This window comes from Amblyomma americanum, chromosome 3 (genome assembly GCF_052857255.1).
Source record: "Amblyomma americanum isolate KBUSLIRL-KWMA chromosome 3, ASM5285725v1, whole genome shotgun sequence".
NCBI lineage: Eukaryota > Metazoa > Arthropoda > Arachnida > Ixodida > Ixodidae > Amblyomma > Amblyomma americanum.
In genome coordinates this window covers 225,953,569-225,973,419 of record NC_135499.1, presented here as the reverse complement: position 1 = coordinate 225,973,419, position 19,851 = coordinate 225,953,569, and the positions used below count along the sequence as shown (strand labels likewise).

At 50.0% G+C, this 19,851-nt stretch overlaps 1 protein-coding gene across 4 annotated transcripts in view; it reads right to left on the bottom strand.

Annotated features, from left to right (window-relative positions):
* The window catches only part of ATP8B (ATPase phospholipid transporting 8B), a 114,961-nt gene that overhangs the window by 62,162 nt on the left and 32,948 nt on the right, over positions 1-19,851 (bottom strand). For all 4 annotated transcript variants that reach the window (XM_077660317.1, XM_077660319.1, XM_077660320.1 and 1 more), the window contains exon 2: positions 10,747-10,849. In XM_077660317.1, the coding sequence (XP_077516443.1) occupies positions 10,747-10,783 (37 nt within the window). In that variant the 5' untranslated portion in view covers positions 10,784-10,849. The remainder of the gene's footprint in view (positions 1-10,746; positions 10,850-19,851) is intronic.

Genomic DNA, 19,851 nt, shown 5'->3' with positions numbered 1-19,851 from the left:
AATGTGTACAACGCCCACTAAAGAGGAATCCGAGACAACCAAGAAGAGAGAAAATCGATTTCGTTGCATTTCCGAGCTGCGCTACTCTGTCTCTGGTGAATACCATGTATAAGAAAAGCGCCGATCTGGCAACGGCCACTGAACTCCGCTGGCGCTAACTAACGGTGGAAGTTTTTGACGCCGGAGAAATTGGTTAAAAGTACGTCTCAAAGTTAAAAAAGAATGTTTTTAATTTTAAAAAACTCGCCCTGTGTATCGGTCACCTTTCGAATGTGCTGAAGTGCTTTCCTTTACTGCTTTCTGAAATTCATGAACGCGGCGTCATACTTTATTTCTTTACCCTCGTCATAGCTGCTGAACATTAATGGGCATAGCAAAGAGACACAGTGTGGGAGAGACAGGCGAGTGAGAGACCGGTTGAACTGTGTCCTGTCTCCACCACGCTGTATCTATCTGGTACAGCGGAGAGACACCCGTTCTTGAATACACTCTAAGTTGCTCGACCTCCCACCCTCTTTCTCTCTTTTCGGTGTGTCGACCTATAGACCTTACAGCACTCTATACATGATGCAAGTGGGCGAAACTTGGACAACTTTCCCGGTCAGGCGGAAGCTCTCAAGCGAACGGCCAATCTGACAATCCCTTTTTTTTATCTCGTTTTTTTCCGTCTCGCAATAACGGCCACGTGCTTGCCCATCCATACAAATGACGCAAGCGGCGGGGTCACTCCAGGCCCAAATAAGTGCGAGGACAGCTAGGGTTCCGGTAGGGGGGGAAGCGAACAAAACAAAGAGAGGCGAGGCGTCGCAGGGCGAGTTCGACCGCATACTACTTCACTGGGTTCGTTCCCCAACTTTTTCTCCACTGGCGCAGGGCTATCCTCCTCCCACCACGCCAAAGAGGATGTGCGCCACGGAACAACCAACTGTAAAAAGTGAAAGGGGGACAAACAACGCTTGTCTCCCCCAGTGCTGCAGAAGAGGAAGTTCCGCAAAAACGGGTCGACATCAGAAAAAAAAGAGACTAAACAACACCAACAACAACAGCGAAAAAATAAAAACGGACCTAAGTCCGGGGCCTTGACGACCGCCCCCGGTCGGCCCCAACAACGCCGGTTTATATGGAATCTCCAAAGTGTACGGGAAAAGAAGGAAAAAAGAAAGAGAGTAGGACAACGAAAAGAAACTCGGCCGCTCTGCACTTTTCACACAGTGGAGCAAAGAGGAAGATGAGAAAGCACCGATCGAAGCGTTGCGGACAGGACTTCCTCTCGCTTCGCGCGGCCCTGGGGGCGTCACGCACAGAGAGAGAAGATTGGGGGTGGGGGGGGGGGGGGGGGGAGGCGCTAACGCGTTTCCGGCCATCCGAGTGACTCGTCCCCGGTGCAGGAGGGACGGACGACGACAGGCTGATGGAAGCACCCCGCGCGCGCCGCGCCCCGAACGCAGTAGGGTGCACCACGCATCGCCATGTCCCCGCTTCAATCCAAAAAGGGGTTAAAAGGGAATAACTGTAGTAATTACTCCTCGCGGCGAACACAGCCAGAGAGGAAGCTAACTGTAGCTGATCATCCCTTTACATTTAGCATTCGCAAGGGAGCAAAATGTAGCTTTCATGGGGAATAACGGTTGTGGCGACGCACTTAGCCTGCAGAGGACAGGCCCCTGTAGTCCCTGTTACTTTCTGTGCGCAGTCCAGCGTGGCAAGCGATTGGTCGGCTAGCCGCAAGTGTCTACGCGAATTCAAAATGCGACGGACGAACAATTCATGATTGAGGGAATGTCCGCATACAAAAACCAAAACCGGCGACCACGAGGCACGCCTTAACAGCACAGGGCTACGGACTGATTTCGACCACCTTTACGTGCACCGACATTTCAGTACACGCGAACGTTTTTGCACCCCTGCAACGAAACGGCCAACTTGTGCTTGGCTGCCAAACGCCACAAGTTACTGAGCCACCGCGGTTGGGTGGAAGCGAATGCTATGCTGCTACGCGAACGTTAGGACTTTTCAACTATCAAGCAGTTTCCTTTTTTTTTCTTCTGCTCAGCGATATTAATTTACCAGTGTGGTGCACGTACATTATTGTCACCACCGTTACCGACATCCACCATTAACTACATAAGGAAGGTTTGCGCCATTATCAATCAATCAATCAATCAATCAATCAATCAATCAATCAATCAATCAATCAATCACATCCACAGACGCACATGCAAACCAGCTGAGTGCACTCACAGCAAGACGATTTGGACGTCTGTAATGACACCTTCAGGATCCTATTTGTGATTTGCAACGATATAGTAGTGCAAAGCTACTTAAGCGTGCTACTATCGCGCTCGCATCTCCAACAAATCTCGTTCAGCAATAACCTACACCAAAACGTAGGAACATTTCTGCAAGAAGAAAAGCAAGAGCGTGGTCCAACCCATGTACGAGCAGCCGCCCTGCATGCTTGCCCTTCTTGTCGCCTTGAGGCGCACGTTGGTTTTGCCCGCAACCCAATTTTCGTTGGGCCCGCCCCGCGGAGGTATCCACAAACCGCACAATTTGATTCGGCACTTGAAATTCCGCACCAGCGCTGGCGTCCTCAGACGCAATGTGTACTGGCCAGGCGAGCAAAACGGATATGTATGAGCCACTATTTTTCTTGTTTTCGTTTTATTTTTATTTTTTTGGTTGGAGGTAAGGTTAAGAGAAGGGTGGACGGGGGACAGGTATGTTAGTAAAATGCACTTATTTAACTTTCATCTTGAGCCACATGGGTGGCGGCGCTGTTTCCACATTAGGAGCTTTAACTGCGCCTATGAAAAACTTGACGCGCATAAAAACCCACTACGCGGTATTATCGTTTTCACAACCCTCGTCAGCATTCCGAAGGCACCGATAAGAACGCTGCGCCAGTAAGGGGAAGAAAAGGAGACGGGGAGGCAGAGAAAAAAAAAATGAATGAGGAACCTGTGAGTTAGGCATACTTATCGATTTTCCTATGACCACGGATACCATCCTGCAACCCTGTTATCAAAGTTAAATAACTATTGTTTCCGGGGCATTTTTCATCAGTTGCTATCGACAGTGTCGCCGCCAGCCAGTCGTTATCAATAATCGTCTCTCTGATGCGACGGCAGTTCGCGCAGTACCACCTCAGCGTTGGGGTCTTTGCTGTTATCTGTTTGCATAAACGATCTAGTTAACATCGACCAGACAGAAAGAGTTACAGTATGCGCTGACATCACCAAAATGCTTCTATACCAAGACCGGATACCGGGAAAGTTATTTCGAGCACAAATTTTCTGCTAACTGTACTATATTTGCTGCTAACTATATTAAGAAAAAAAAACGAAAGCCATCTTACTTAGGCCAAAAAATCGCAACGTATACACACCATCCACACATTTTATTTAAGCACGACTAATTATCAAATAGTACCTCAATTTCAATGTCTCAGTACGTGCTGCAATACTCATACAGACGCATGCAGCTGCAGCTAAACTTATGCGCAATATACGGGAATCCTGTGCAAACTGCGATACTGAGCACATGCTAGCACTAAACGTCTCATTTATAATTGCTCGTTTATTTATCAAACCAATTACTGCCACCAAGCGTGGACCACAACTACTTCGTCAGATAGTGCTTAACTTTACATGATACAAAAGAACTCAATCCGTGTATTCGTGAACGTTTATACGACAGACACGCCGGTCCTCTGTTTAAGGAAATTAACATTCTCACACCTCCTGACATCTATAAAAACAATGCCCAATAAGCGTTATAATGGCGGAATTAAGCAGAATAACAACATTTTAGGTCACATAGAAACTCGCAATACTAAACGCTGAGAAATACCAGCAGCGCGCACTAATTATGGATGCCAACTACTACGCGATACGCTCCTATCACTTCTGAACAAACAAATTGTTTCATAGCAGCAATGCTGCTTTTTAGTGCACCTGCATTTCTATGTCTTTTTTGCACTTCTCCATACAGTGTATACTTAACTAAGCGCTCTTTATTGCTCTTGTAAATAACCTTTCTGATGTCTCGCATGTCTGACTCAGAGATTTTGTACTGCCGTTTGTTGCCAATTCCGTGTACGCGGGCCACGGACCAAAAAAGTCGGTTCAGAGGCTTTTGATCATGGTTTCAGCATCTGATATGTTAGAAATAAATGAAATGAAAGCTAAATGAAAACAGCAGCAGGAAAAGAAAAAACCCATCAAAACACCGTTCCATATCCCAGTGCACTTAGTATAGAGTTACCATTATATGCCTTTTATTAGTCTCAGAAAATGGTCTTAAAGGCAGATCCAATCAGACTGATGATGCTCAGTAACTGAGCTCACACACTCGTCAAACGCAGCCAAAAGGTCAAGGGTCACCGAGGAGTTCCAGTCGCTACACGAAAAGGTCAAAGGGTCCCGCGGAGCGCATACAGCAGGAAACGGCGGGCCATGCTCGCACCTGGATCTGAATCGCCATAACTCCCTTTCAGCGCAAAAATAAACATAGAACGAGTGTAACTGATTACTAATGCAGCGGAAAGCACGACGCCTGTAGAGGTATAGAAAAACAAACAAAACACCGGTTAAATGGTTACTGGAATTCGCACGCGTGCATCGATACCTCTGTGCATGAGGCATTAATAATAATAATAATAATAATAATAATAATAATAATAATAATAATAATAATAATAATAATAATAATAATAATAATAATAAGAAGAAGAAGAAGAAGAAAAAGAAAAAGAAGAAAAAGAAGAAGAAGAAGAAGAAGAAGAAGAAGAAGAAGAAGAAGAAGAAGAAGAAGAAGAAGAAGAAGAAGAAGAAGAAGAAGAAGAAATGTATCTCTCTTCTTCGTGGACACCTCAACCGCGACGGGAGGAAACGAATGAAGTAGGGAGTAAACAGAAGAAAAGAGTGAAGACTCCAACAAAGTGGCAGAGTTTTAACGCAGTTAAACCGAGTAGACGTGCGAAAGCATGCGTTTAGCCTGGTTGGTTCATGGTTTTGCTTTGTTGGGTTGCGAGTACGGCTGGTGACGATATTAGCTGATCTGTTCGCGCCGCAGACGAAGCTGATGAAGACGACGATGTGCAATGCACAGCGCGCGAGTGTGCTGTTGTTTAACACGAGACGTGACATGCGGCGACAGCGCTCTTGAGCAGTGGCCAGCGACGCTGATTTGTTCGCGCCGCCGCGGGCTGAAAACCAAGTCGCGGCAATATTTATTTCATTTCTGCACCATCAAGGTCAAGGACGCCACAAGATTCTTGGCTGGGTTTGACTCCGTGAAGTCGTGCTTTCGCAATAGAATTTCGACCAGCTGGGGTTCTCTAACGTGCACTGACACCGCGTCGCAAACGGACGCCTATTGCACCCCACCGCGGCCGAGATCAACCAATCCAATCCGTGCCTTAGGCAGGCCAGCGTCCCAGCCACACCACGTAAGAGAGGAAACAGGGCGAAACACAGCAGAAGCAGTGCACGAGAGCGGCACAACACATACGAGCCACGCGTGCCTTCGAGGGAAGCGACCGGCCACACCACTCGGTTTACACGCGAGGCACGCCTGATCGCGCGATCGAACACGTGACCGCGCCGAGCGAGACAACGTGCGGCCTCGAGACACGCTGAAGACACGCGCGCACACAGCGGACACCTTCAGCTTATCTGCGTTACTCTAACACGTGCGAGCCGTTTTGTAATTATCATTCCCGCCTATGCTGTGGCCAATGTTTATCCGCAGCAACGCAGCTGCGTCTCCGTAACATCGTTGCTGACAGCGGTCGGAGGAAATATCGATGTAACCTTGCGAGGCGACGGCGAGGCAACACTTCGACGTCCCCACGTGGGAGACCTAAGGCCCCGTCGGCGAAAGCTCTGCAGGACTTTTGAATAAAGTTGTTACCAACCAACCAAACCTTGCGAGAAGACTGTAGGTAGCCGTATACACTCCCGCTCATAGCACTGCGTTAACGTTTTTTTTTAAGCGTTAAAGCAGCGAACCCAAAATGAGAAGAAACGAAGAAAACTTAGAAGCGGAACTCCATGACCTTGCCCGTCGTAGGGGCAACCTAAGCAGAGTTGGGCGAGCTGGCTATGCATCGTTTAAGGCCAGCGCTGCTGGAAGACACGGAAGGAGAGAACGAGACATACACACACTGCGCGTGCGTGCGTGTGTGTGAGAGAGAGAGAGGGGGGTATACTATGTCCTTCCTACCAGTACGTCAGCTCTGGTTTTAGCAGGGCAATCTAAGTCGCGATAAGAAAAAAAAAAGCAATGAAAATATAAACCGTCTGAGTTGTGACGTTGTAAATGGCGGCGAAATGAAGGCTCGACGTATTTGACAGTAGTTAAAAGACGTTTTTTTATATTTTTGCCGTGAAAGGTGCCTACAGGCCTAGTAATCATAAAAACGAGCTCAAAAGACCAGTGCGCAGCGTTAATATCCCATTACTAACGATTTTGCACCAAAAGTTACAGGACTCGCTGGGCGCCAGAGCTGAAGCGCGCCTTGACTTCACGGTCGAGCGGCCAACCTGGACTACCGCAACACTGATGACGTCGGCGTCGGCGGCGAGCACTGGTTGTTCCTGAGAACAACCTCTGGTCCAGTGACGTCACAATAAATGGGGCAGCTGCATGCTGACGTCACTCGATGTAGGTGCATATGCCTAGCGTCTCCTCAGATAACATTTAGAATCATATTAAGCTCCACTCAATGCCTGCAACTGAAACTTGCTAAAAACTATCTCCGCACTCCCATGAAAAAAAAAAAAAAATCGCTTGCCCGCGTTAGAAACTTTGTGTCTGGACCACTTTAATAGTGACGTCATTTATAGCGCGGCTAAGCTCATTCGCGTGGAGTCGCCTTTCGGCCATCCGGACGTTCAAAGGGACAATGGGGCCAAATGGAAGTCGGCCTATGCACATCGATTACCCCATTAAAATGACAAAAAATTGGAGAGAGCACTGAAGCTCCGCTTTAAGGGTATGACGCGATTGCGTAGTGTGTTAGGCTTTCCATCTTTGAACGCATTCTTCCTTATTTTTCAATTGTTTCAATTATTTAATTGACCAATGACACACTCTAAGTTTTCTTAATTAGCATCATCAAGCACTGGCTTTTCATTCTGAGCATTTGGACACCTTTGAACCTCCCTTTTTACAATATATTCATTCATTTAATTAATCAATTACAATGATTTCATTAGCTCGTCATCACCTATTACACACCATGCAATCAATCATCAGTCACTAGAACCACAAATTACCACGATACGATTTTTTTTTTTACGCAGCCCTCGATTATTTCCGACACGCGGTGGCGACTACTACTACGCCGACGGCTTTTCGACCGAACCAGGTGTATGCACTATCGCTTAAAAGAGGTCACCTTGTCTGAAGACAGAGCTTTTTTAAACTAAAAAAAGATAGAAGAAAAGAAACGTAAAAATTATACACAGGTATCACCAGTGTGTGTGTTTTTTTACTGCGATAAATAAAAGCACCTTTTGCTTGTGGACCTCTGAGGCGATAGTCGGATACAAGACGAGAAAAAAGCGGCTTTTCCCGGTCGAAAGGACCCCATTCCAGCCAATGGCGTCGGCAGATTCTCATGATCCTGCTCGCTTGGGTAGCATGACTATGAAGGGAGTGGCGTGACAATGGAGAGAGGAGACTATACCCCTCCCTGCATTGTCACACTAGCAAGTGCATGAGAATCGACCGACGCCATTGGCTAGAACGGGGTCCTTTGACGTGGAAAAGCCGCTTTTTTCTTGACTTGTATCCGACTATAGACCAGACCGCCAGCCACTTACAGCCCCCGATCACGGAGTCCATGACCTTCTCGACGTCATCACCTAAGTAACGAGTTTCGATCGAGAGGCGGGAGAAAATATTACATACTGAACTACAAATGTATCTGCAATAATACATATTTTGCCTGCTGCCGAGCGAACGTTTACATAGTCACAAAAAGCCACAAATCAGAACCTCCCTGATCACACACACACACACACACACACAAAAAAATTGTATGGCGTTGCCCTCAGTGCCACTTTCATGCATTTGCTACAGGGACAACGACACAAGGTCTTGCAGCTACTCGTTACTGATTTCCCTAGTTCTCACACGCTAACACACAAAGAGCTTTTCAAAGGCACGCCAGGCGTAGCGGTAGTGCATTCGACGCGCGTGCCGCACTTTATCTATGTAGGTGCAAACACGCGCGGGGTGTTTGACCCTGCCGCCTGTACCTCGCGCCATCGAACTTCTGGCAGTTTCCCAAGACAGATGATGAAGCAACATTTGAACGGAAAGCGTTTCTCGTCCGACGAGGTCACCTGCACAGTGCGACGTTGCTGTTGTCAATAGCCGCCATGATTCTTCTACGACAGTATGCAGAGACTGGTGCAAGGGCGGCGGGAGTGTTCCAGAGCAATGCGCTTTTCGGATAAATGCCGTTCTAAATTTTATTTGAATGCGTTACGTTTTTTTCCATTTCACCTCTTAACGAAAAAGTTTCTGCCCACAAGGCAACATTTACTGAACATTCCTCGCAGATAATAATAATAAAAAAAACTCTCATGGCGGTATGCCTGTGCAACGCGAGATTCAGCGACATTTTCTTACAGTGATGAATACGTCGCTTATTCGTCATTAGACGTTTTCAGCGTACCGGAGACGTATACCGATTTTCCGGACCCCTCGTGCGCACGCGCAATGGCTACCCCTCGCCCCAACAACGCCACTGCGCATGCGCAAGAGGGTCCGGTAAACCGGTATACGTCTCCGGTATGCTGAAAACGTCTATTGTCGTCTCTGGTAAAGAACGCACGGCGTCACCATGCTGTCCCTCATGGCGTCCCTGCGCGCGGACCAATCAGTATGGCGCGTTGATTGGTACGCCACGCTCACTGGTACCCGCACTACGCGTGTAGCACGCGTACCAATCTGCGTGCCAAGTTGTGGTGAAGTCATGAATGACGTCACTGTACGCTCACCAATAAGTGTGAAGCGCGGTGCTATGCCAACGACACCATTGCAACGTCGACTCCAGCTCAGCAGTACAGGAGAAATGCGACTACCGCGTTGCAAAGAAAACAAAAAAAGCTCAAGCACCGCTACATGCGTCTACTATGCGGATTATTTACCCTCCGGTAGCTTAACATCACCGTCTCCGAAACCTAAAACTATACGACGCATTTGCTTTCGCGTTCGTACGGCGCTGAAATGGTTAGATCACTGTTTCACGTTAGCGCTACGTTTGTCGTGTGTATACCAGTACGAACTTTAAACACAAACAAACACCCCGAGGCAGCGTGATCAGACACAGCGACGTTCGTTAATCCAAGCGAGGAGCGTTCCATCTCAGCGCGACGCTGGGATCGCGACGGACAGCATGCTTCCAGATCCAAAGCAACAAAATGCCCGGTCAGCATTCTGCTTCGGTAAACAGCAGACACGACGAAGCACACGCACAGAAACTCATTACTCCTTATCCACGGATCCCGGTTATCCTTGAAGATCACCAAGACGGAAGAAAAAAGAAGGCGGAGGTAAAGGTAAGAAGCACCCACGGGGTAACGCTGACGCGAAACCGTGCACAGGGAGCACACATATACAAAACGCAGTTACTGAGTAATCTTCCACGCCGCTTGGTGAGTGCTAACATCCCCACGACAACAGCTTCCTTTCCCGAGAGAGAGAGAGAGTGGGAGGAAAGTTTGCTTTTTTGGAAGCGGGGTAAAGAGACGGTTCCGAAGTGCTCCCGCATAATGAGCCGTTCTTTTTTCCTAGTTTTTCCCTAGGGTTTTTCTTTTTTTAGTGCGAGAGCACTTCTAGCCGCACTCTCCGGGTTTCAGCGGTACATGTGTCTGTTCGAAGCCTCCGAGTAGCAAGTGTAGCCGGCTCAGTGGACACCACAATCGCGCTGTGAGTAAGCTGTGTCGTCCACCAGCAAAAAGCGTGCTTTCTCACAATATTTCGTACTCAGCAATGCTAAACTTCCAGCCAAATTTTTGTCGCGTTTGGATAGGGGAGAAACGCTAAAGGCGCGCGTGTGCTGCGCGGTTTCAGCGGAGCCGTATTCCGGAGCCGTCCACTACGGCACCTCTTTCTCCCTTCTTTCACTCCCATCTTCCTGCTTTCCTTGACGGCGCAGTTGAGGTGTCCACCGATAAGTGAGACAGTTACAACGCTTTTCGTTTCCTCATAACCAACCACAATTCCTTAAAAAAAAACGTTTTCTTTTGGAAGCTACAGCAAAACAGTGGAGAAGCGTAGTGGCGGTAAAGCTCACTGTTCGACGAAAGACGGTAGCCACATCGTAGACGTTCAGTCAATCGGCGTGCACACACACAAAAAGGACCAAGTTCAATGAAAAAAAAACCTATAAAAAATCCGTCAGTTCCCCATTGCCCAAGATGAGCTGTTGTGCGCACGCGTCGTTTACAACGCCGCTTTTTCCGCAACGGAGAGAGAAGCGATCGAATGGCCACGTGATACGAGCGAGAGTCATGTGACAAGGCAACCACGTGAGTAAAGTTTTCTACCGCGGCGCCGGTCAAAATCAGCCGGCCATGCAAAAGCTGTCGCTAGAAAAAAAAATTCCCATATACATGCATCCCAAAAGACAACGATCACATACAGTATATGGGTGGAGCGCATTCAACGCAATGCTCGCTCTTCGCGCAGGGCAGACAGAGGAGGAAAGAAGGAGGCGGCTCTCACCTTGGCGGACCTCCCGAGCCCAGCACGCAAAGCCCATGACTGGCCGCTGTCCTCAGCCATGCAAGGGCACACCGGCGGCTGCTTGCATGCGCCGCCGCTCAACCTGCACAGGAGGGGGAGGAACAGCTTTAGACACACGACTCTCTCAAACTTTATTCCCAACATCATTCGCCATGCACGTCACGTACCAGTAATCTTTTCACCGGCAACTGTATGTTTTCCATAGCACCTGATAGGTGGTCTTTGAAATGAGCCAACAACGACGGCATGACAACCCCCCCCCCCCCCCCGCCCTTGAATGTAGCGCCCCAGGCAAGAGAGAGAGAAAACAAAAGAAGTGACGCCTGTTAATTAACGACTTATTCACGGCGCTACGAGACGTTGCATTCGAACCATAGTCTGTTATGGTGTGCTTCATCACGTCATTAACGCAGCGTCCTCCAATGTGCAACGTCTGAAGGGCGCAGACCTTAAATTTTATTCGCCTTTCACATCGGACCGCTTCCGATGCAGTGCCTCACCTGTACGCAAACATAAAAGTCCCCACGACAGCACTCGCTCGAGGTTAGCGCAGTGAGCAAAAATAAATCTCCAAAGCAAGCATAAGGGCGCCCAGCACCGCTCGGTAGGGCACCGGGCGCACGCTGTAGAGAGCGCTGTCTGCGCAACCCGGGTGAGCAGCAGCGGCGATCACCTCGTTCGCTCGCACTGCCGGCCGTCGGTTAACTTGACGAGTTTCGCCGCGCGCAGTTGTGTATGCAGACGGAACACGGCGCAAGGACGGAACGACATCCGTGCAAGTGGAGCACTTTTCCACTTTAGGACGTGGAAAACGCCGCGGGCAAACGGAGAATGGAACCGGCTTGCGCAAGACGCCTTATAGATCTCGACACTGTTATAGCTGTACTGCCTCCGAAGGCGCGCGCGCGCGATGGTCAGCCCGCGATCGAAACTACTCCATGCGGAATACACTCCTTTTCCTTTCTTTTTTTTTCTTTCTACCTCGGTACGCGCACTTTCGATGGCGCTGTCTATCAACGAGTGACACGAGTTGCGGCACACGCGAAGCAAACGCCGCCGCTCCGGCTGAGGCTATACGTGTGCGTTACAAAAAAAAAATTAATGCTGTAAAAGAACTCGGTCCCTCTTTCACGGAACAGAAATTTGCTTAGTTTGCAGGGGCGACGCAAAAAAGGAAAAAAAAAATATACGCGCCGTATAAAAGAGAAGGACTCTATCAGGAGAAGAGTGTGCTGGCCCTTCCACGCTCGACAGCGGATGTATAGGTCGTGATCGGCCGCTATAAACAAGTATCGACAGCGTAGTCTCTTTATGTCATTCCGTAATTTTTTTACGCCACAGAAGTTACAGTGAGTTACAGTGGGCATTCCCCGCATTTAACAACGCACGTGCGCGCGCGCGCGCAAACACACACACAAACACACACACACACACACACACACACACACACACACACACACACACACACACACACACACACACACACACACACACACACACACACACACACACACACACACACACACGCACGCACGCACGCACGCACGCACGCACGCACGCACACGCACGCGCGCCTGGGAACCTGCCCATTATGGCAGGCAGCAGAATCAATCTATGACTGATGGCGAGAGGTTACTCGGGAAGAGCAACTTGCGTCTCACAAGCCCCACCGGTGGCAGCACCTGCCACCGCAGGGCAGTGGCGCATCGCTTAACCGCTGCGCCAGGAGGGGTATGACGACTACCAATGATCTCTGAATTGACCTTAAGTAGAGAATGACCAACCAATTCGGCAAATATAGGCATTTACCCATTATCGCTATCCGAACAAGTTCCATACGTGAACAATCGACCCGAGCATCGGAACCGAAGTGCTAGCGCACCTACAGTTCGCATTTGGCCTAACTGCACGCAAGTCTTTCTTTTCAGTCTGCCTGGCTACCTTGCGAAACGACGCGTCCGTTCGTGCCACGCGGTTCTTCTTGGAACGACGATGCTCTGCGAGACACGACGGCCGAAGAACACGCGGCAGACTCTTTCTGCGGAGTTCTGTGCAGCGTCGGCCGCTAGGTAGTGCGCTGGTCAACGCTGCGGTCGACGCGGCTAAACAACACGTTAACGAAGTGGGACGGGCGCCGACATGGCTTCGTTACATCCGTGCATAGAAATATAAGATCAGAAGGGTATACGTGGAGTTTGACTTAACGAAGCTCACCGTACGCCACGAGGAACGTTGTTACGGAAGCTCCGGATAAATTACGGTCAGCTCGAGTAGTTCATTGTGCACTGACACCTCACAGCTTACGGGCACGTTTGCATAACCACTGAGCCCCCGCGACTGTTGTTCCAAGAGTAACACTCTGAGTCATAACAGCTGTCACTTCATCGGAGGCCGCTTTGTAACAGCCAGGTTTGATTATCACTCGCAGAAGCCAAGCCAACTATAGTGCGGCATGCTTTTGAAGCCAGCGGACGTGTGTTTCTATGAAAATTTAACAAATCAACGTGCCGCTTATTCATTACCCTATTTTTTGATGAAAAATTTCACAAAGGGCACGATTAAACAGCTCTGGCTACGGTCCAAGAAGTCGCGGGCAGCGTGCGTCTGCAGCCACACTCTCAACACGAAACCGCCTATAAGGGAGTAAAAGGGTAGTAAGCTGTGACACACGCGTACGCTACACTCTAACCAGCAAGGAGTTGGAGGACAGCTTACTCTCTTTTCACTTATTTCTGGTTACAGTGTAGCGTCCGCGTGTGTCACATAACGGCTAAGCGTCCCGAGCTGATTTAACACGAGAAAAAAAAATCGAAATAAAGCTTTTGATAGCGCCCTGCCGCTATATTTTTTTCTTGTTTGTCAGATTTCTCGCAATGTTTGCCCTAATTAGGAGCGAGCCGTACGACCCTGCACTGCAGTACCATCGCTCCCACTTCCGACGAAGGTCGCTGACGCGTCGGCACAGGGGCTCGTCAACGCGAGCGGGCTTCATTAGGGAGGCCACCACCCCGACAACGGCGGCGCCCCGTGTTTATATATATACGGCTCACGGGGCCGGTGCTGGAGGAACGCTATCGTGCGGTCAATGCAGCAATCGATGCTAATGGCAGGACACGGCTGCAGCGGCAGCTGCACCGCGCAGTGTCGATACCCGCCACCTGCGACGTTAATTCTTTATTTGCCGCGCGCGTGGAAACGGGAATGGGGGAGAGGGGCCGAGACTAAGAAGTCGCGCGCTGGAAGAAACACGTCGCGTGCCTTGACACGCCAGCTCGGCCGGCCGTAGGGCGGGAGGAAGATCGATGGAAAGAACGAACCAGCGAAGAAAAAAGAACTGGAACTAGAAAGAACCGGCATTAGTGTGTCCGGTATGTTTGTACGTGCGAGTTCATGGACGTTCTGAAACTAGTAAAAAAAAAAGTCATCTCTTTAGCGCGTCTAGAAAGACATGCTGAAAGCTCGCTATTTATCGAACCACTGGGGGCTGAATCAATAGGGGAAAATGCGCGGTGGGCCATTGCCGCACAAAATGGAAGCTCTATTGTGAGCATACATGTGTGCGGCAGAACAGCACTTCCCCCAGAAGGCCATATATTTTAGCGGAGCTAATCTTCTTTCCTACTTACTTCCTCTTCTTCCGTACCCACGTGTGCTGTCGAGGCTTAAACCTAGCACAAAAAAAGATGTCCATCCACATTCGGCTCAAGGCCAATTGGGAAAAGGTCGCGGGCACCCGGCAACGCGCAACAGGTAATGCGAATCAGCAAAGACTATCCCATTAGGATGCTATCCTTTCAAGTATACGCCTGCCAGCCTACCAGTGTGGCCCCACCGGTTCTCGATGCGAACAGCCTAGTTGCTTTTGCCGCAACACACACGTGCGCGCGGGGAAGCATCAGGACGGGTGACGGCCGCTCGACGCGCGAGGAGCCGCTAGACGTTATCAGGCCTTGTATTTTACCGTGGTTATACTAGAGATTCCAAGTATATGGTCAACAGTTACAACAACAATAATAATCCATCTCTTCGGCACTCGCGCCGCAATGCAATAACGGCGCCCCCATGCTGTACGCCGCTAACCTTCGTACTCTTAAGCAATTCGCTACGCCAGAAGCGCGCACGTCGCGCGCGCGAGAGAAACTGCGCAAAACGGACAAAAACCGAACACAGAGTAGCACAGCAGAAGCGATCCGCGCTATGCACACGCTCGGCTACACCCGCTGGCGCCCACACAAGCAAGCTGCCGCGGCCCGAGTATCCCCCTCCTCATCCCTGGAGAAGGCCGCCACCACCGTCGAGACAAGAGCACGGAGCCCACAGTGGCGGCGTCGCTGTCACAACAAACAGCGCGCCCTCAAGTGGCCCGCAGCGGGAGCGAGACGCCTTTTAGCGATTGAACGGCGGAGGCCACGCGCAAACATCGCGACGGGAGAGGGCGGGGGGGGAGAGCGGCCGTTAAACGCAAAAGGGTTGCTCACGTCTGTTCCTCCTCCCCGAGGCAAACAGAAAAAGGGTGCCACGCGCGCGCACTATAGAATGTGCGTGTATGCGTTGGGCGCAGCTGCTGCTGCTGCTTTTCTGGCTGCCATTGTTGCCTCGGCCGCAGGCTCCTGCCGGGAACATGCGCGCCTGGAGGCCGCCGGCTACAGGCGCTTATAAAGACATGGCTTTGACGTTCCTTTCAATTCCACGACCACCGTCGTGATTATTATTACCCCTCGAACTGCCTTCGTAACGAAGCGTACAAATAAGATGACTATGTGAGGCTCCGTCACAATGATTCCTTGCCGAGAATGTCGCGGAAACCTACTGTCGCGGCAAGACCCAGGCGCTACCGACTGTAGTTGATGTCAGGACGGCGCGAAAGGAACAAGGACAAGAGAGGCACAAGAACACAACAGGACTGGACGCTACTCATCCCAATAAAAACTCGATTCCCGGATCCTAATCATGACATTAGAACGATCCACCTTCGTTCTGGTTCTTTAGGCAGCTTTCCCACCCGCACAGCTGTGAGCACACCTGCGCCGTCTCGTTTCGCACCAGAGAAATGGGAGGTTCTTGACAATTAAAACGAAAACAAACGAAATATTCCGATATGGTGCTCGCCGCTTGCAATGACTGCGGGGGTGCATGGGCGTCGACGACACATCGCACACGCGTACAAACACTAGGAGAAATTAAACGCCTTTAGTCCAACCCTAACATGCAGAAAACCAAAGTAATGTTCAACGGCCTAGCAAGGGAACAGCAGTTCACAATTGGCAACGAGGTGCTGGAAGTGGTAAAGTCTACTTAGGGCTGACAGCTGATCCGGATCATGAGAGGGAAATAACTACAAGGATAAGAATGGGGTGGAGCGCATATGGCAGGTTCTCTCAGATCATGAATAGCAGGTTAGCAATATCCCTCAAGACAAAAGTGTACAGCAGCTGTATCTTACAAGTACCCAAATATATATGGGCCAGAAACGTGGAGGCTAACGAAAAGGGTTAAGCTTAAGTTAAGGACAACGCAGCGAGCCATGGAAAGAAAAATGATAGGTGTAACGTTAAGAGACCGGAAGCGGACAGAGTGGGTGAGGGAACAAACGCGTGTTAATGACATCTATAGTCGAAATCAAGAGGAAGAAATGGGCTTGGGCAGGGGATGTAATGCGAAGGCAAGATAACCTCTGGTCCTTAAGGGTAACGGAATGGATTCCAAGAGAAGGCAATCGTAGCAGGGGGCGGCAGAAGGTTAGGTGGGTGGATGAGATTAGGAAGTTTGCAGGCATAGGGTGGGCGCAGCTGGCAAAGGACAGGGTTAATTGGAGAGACATGGGAGAGGCCTTTGCCCTGCCGTGGGTGTGGTCAGGCTGATGATGATGATGAGTCAAACCCCGAGCATGGATTGGGCAGGAGGGTTAATCGGGAGATGATTTCAGTTGGCTACACTGCACTTGGGGAAAAGGAAAGAAAGAATAAACGCGGGAAGACAGAAGAGAACGAGGAGCCCGCGTCGCTGTCACAACGCCCACCGTGGGTATGCGCCCCTCCACAAGAGGAGGAGGAGAACAACAACAACAACGACCGCTCGCGCAACCGCGACATCCTGAGGGAGCGAAGCAGTGTACGTTAGGCATCCGGGGCACACGAGGGTCAGCGTCCAAGGTCCTCTGTCGGCGGGCAGGCATACGAGCGCGACGAGAAAAAGAAAGCGGCCATTGCTCCTCTTTCAGTCGGACCGCCACAAGTGCCAAGAAACGACCGCAGCAAATCAAGGCGACAGCAAGCAGCCTGCGTCACGCCAGCCTAGCAAAGGACGCGTTTCTTTAAAACGAAGTGACAACTCTTCTCAAAGACAACCCTCCCTTCCACTTCCCGCAAACTAATTTGCACCGAGGTCTCAGGCGCAGAGGCCTCATTAATTTCCCTCACGGTTTTGCGCGATAATACATTTAATTCCCCCGGAATTGAGTGCCTGACGTAGTGACGAGAGCGCGGGAGATGGGCTAAGTGGCGCAAGACAGGAGTCGTTGGGAGAGGTCTCTGTCCTGCATCCTGCAGTGACAAACTCGAGTCCTGCTTGTGGAGATGATGATGATGATGATGATGATGCTAAATTGGAGCACTCCTCTGATCTGTCGGATATTTGCCACGCCTTCACATCACGGAGATTGCAGAGGTTACGACACCGCGAAAAGTCCTAAACGCGCTGTTGTGTATTCTGTCTTTTTTTGGGGAAGGGAGAGTGCGTCTTCCACGAACGGCATCGTTTACTACTGCCTGTGTTTCTCGTCGCCCGTGTACCCTCTTCTGAGTTTTGTGTGTGCGTGTGCGTGTGTTTCCTACGCACGTGTGCGCGACGGGGTGCCATTGGGCACCGGAGCAGTGCGGTACACTCCCAGTTTTTGGAGCGCCGGTGTCTGGCCCAGGAATGGGTTTCGACGACGGCGCCCGGGAGGCGGGTTGGGCAGCGAAACGGCCGGGTGCAGCTGAATGCGGCCGGGCCCCTCGGACTCTCGGCAAGACAGTGGCGTCTTAGACGGCAAGGAAGAGAGACGTTTGTGCCGGGTGTTCCGTCTGACCCCTATTTGTGTATCCGTAAAGTCAATACAGTTTTCCTTGTCTGTTTGTTAAAGAATACGCCTCCGAGTCATCACTGTTTCCTGAATTATTCACCGTCGCACGATTCGATCGCTCTCCCACACGAATTTCCCAAGACAACACGCGGCGCCCCGTTGATCGTTTCGCACTGCAACGAACCTTGCACTATGTAGGCGAGAGCAAACTATTGCGACACTCAATTTTTTTTCTCTTCAACACAAACCCATCGAGTCTCCTCAAGTAAGGTTAGAGGACGGCCAGAGCAAAGCAATGCGAGGCCAATTGGAGGTCACTAGGGATGCGCAATGTCAGAGCTCACAATTTCAGTTCCAGCGGCCGGAGAGTGGCACGGCATTTGCACGGGGAAAAAAAAAGAAAGAAAAAAAGCGACGTCTACACGCGCGCTGTGCTGATGAGCCCAAACGAAGGGGCCTAATTAAATCTATCCATCAAATTCTCCCGGCGCAATGGAACGACCCCTGGCTGCCGCGGAATGTCGAAGCGCGTTGCACAATGGAAAAAAAAAAAAAACTGCACCCAGCTGAGGTTCCCGAGAAACCGCGCAGGGTGGCAAAACAAATGGCCGCGCGCACAAGCCGGCTCATTTGCGAGGCGCGCACGAGAACAAAGGCCGTTGGCTACGCCTCATCGCTCCGCTGCAGGCCCTCGAGAAAAAGCATTCTCTTTTGCGCGGCTGAATGAAGTGAAAAGAAAATACCGCTTCTGGAATCATCAAGGCGGGGTTCTTCCGTTCCTGCTATCGTTAAAATAGAACGAAACACGGAAACAAAAAAATTATTGACACAAGTTTTGTCTAATATATCGCAACACTCGCCGTCCTAGCAGTCGCTAAAGGAGTCGACAACACAGTAGCAAGAAGAGGAAAAAAGATGCTGAAGTAATGGTACCAAGACAGAGACAGGGGAAATAAATTGCTGCTGGAAAATGCAAACGACCCAGGTAGCACTCACATTGCCGGCGGGGAGGGGAGGGGTGGGGGGGTATATATATATCGCGGTCTCTTCCTCTCCCTCAGGGATGAGGCTGAAAACTCCAGATGCATTTATAATTTAATTCACTACTACGACAGCAGCGACAGACTGTTATAGGCAGTAGCCACATGTAGTGGCTAGGCCGTCTGCGTGGCTTGGCTTGGCTGTGCGCCACGCGTCAGGCTCCCGGCGGCTGGGACGCGTCTTGTGCTCGTGCCGGCATTCGCTGGGCTGGAATAAAGCTGTTCGGTTGGCGTCTCAACGCTCTCGTTTTCCAAGACGGACCGTTTAGCAGAAGACCGAAATGAATGAATGAAGGAAAGGAAAACCACCACCCAAAAAAGTCAGTTCAAAACTTCAGCACCGGCACGGTAAAAATCACTCCTTGCGATCCAACGATATATGAGACAGATACTGCGCCATTTCCTTCCCCCCCAAAAACCAATTATATATATATATATATATATATATATATATATATATATATATATATATATATATATATATATATATATATATATATATATATATATATATATATATATATATTCGGCCCCATGCCGGCTAAAATAATAATAATAATTGGTTTTTGGGGAAAGGAAATGGCGCAGTATCTGTCTCATATATCGTTGGACACCTGAACCGCGCCGTAAGGGAAGGGATAAAGGAGGGAGTGAAAGAAGAAAGGAAGAAAGAGGTGCCGTAGTGGAGGGCCCCGGAATAATTTCGACCACCTGGGGATCTTTAACGTGCACTGACATCGCACAGCACACGGGCGCCTTAGCGTTTTTCCTCCATAAAAAACGCAGGCGCCGCGATCGGGTTCGAACCCGGGAACTCCGAATCAGTAGTCGAGCGCCCTAACCACTGAGCCACCGCGGCGGGTCCCGGCTAAAAAAAAAAAAAAAGAATTTTTTCCGATGCGACAGTCGCTTGCTTTCCAGAAGTGACAACACTGTGTAGAGAAGCCATTTGGGCGGCTATGCTCACGTATGTAAATAAAC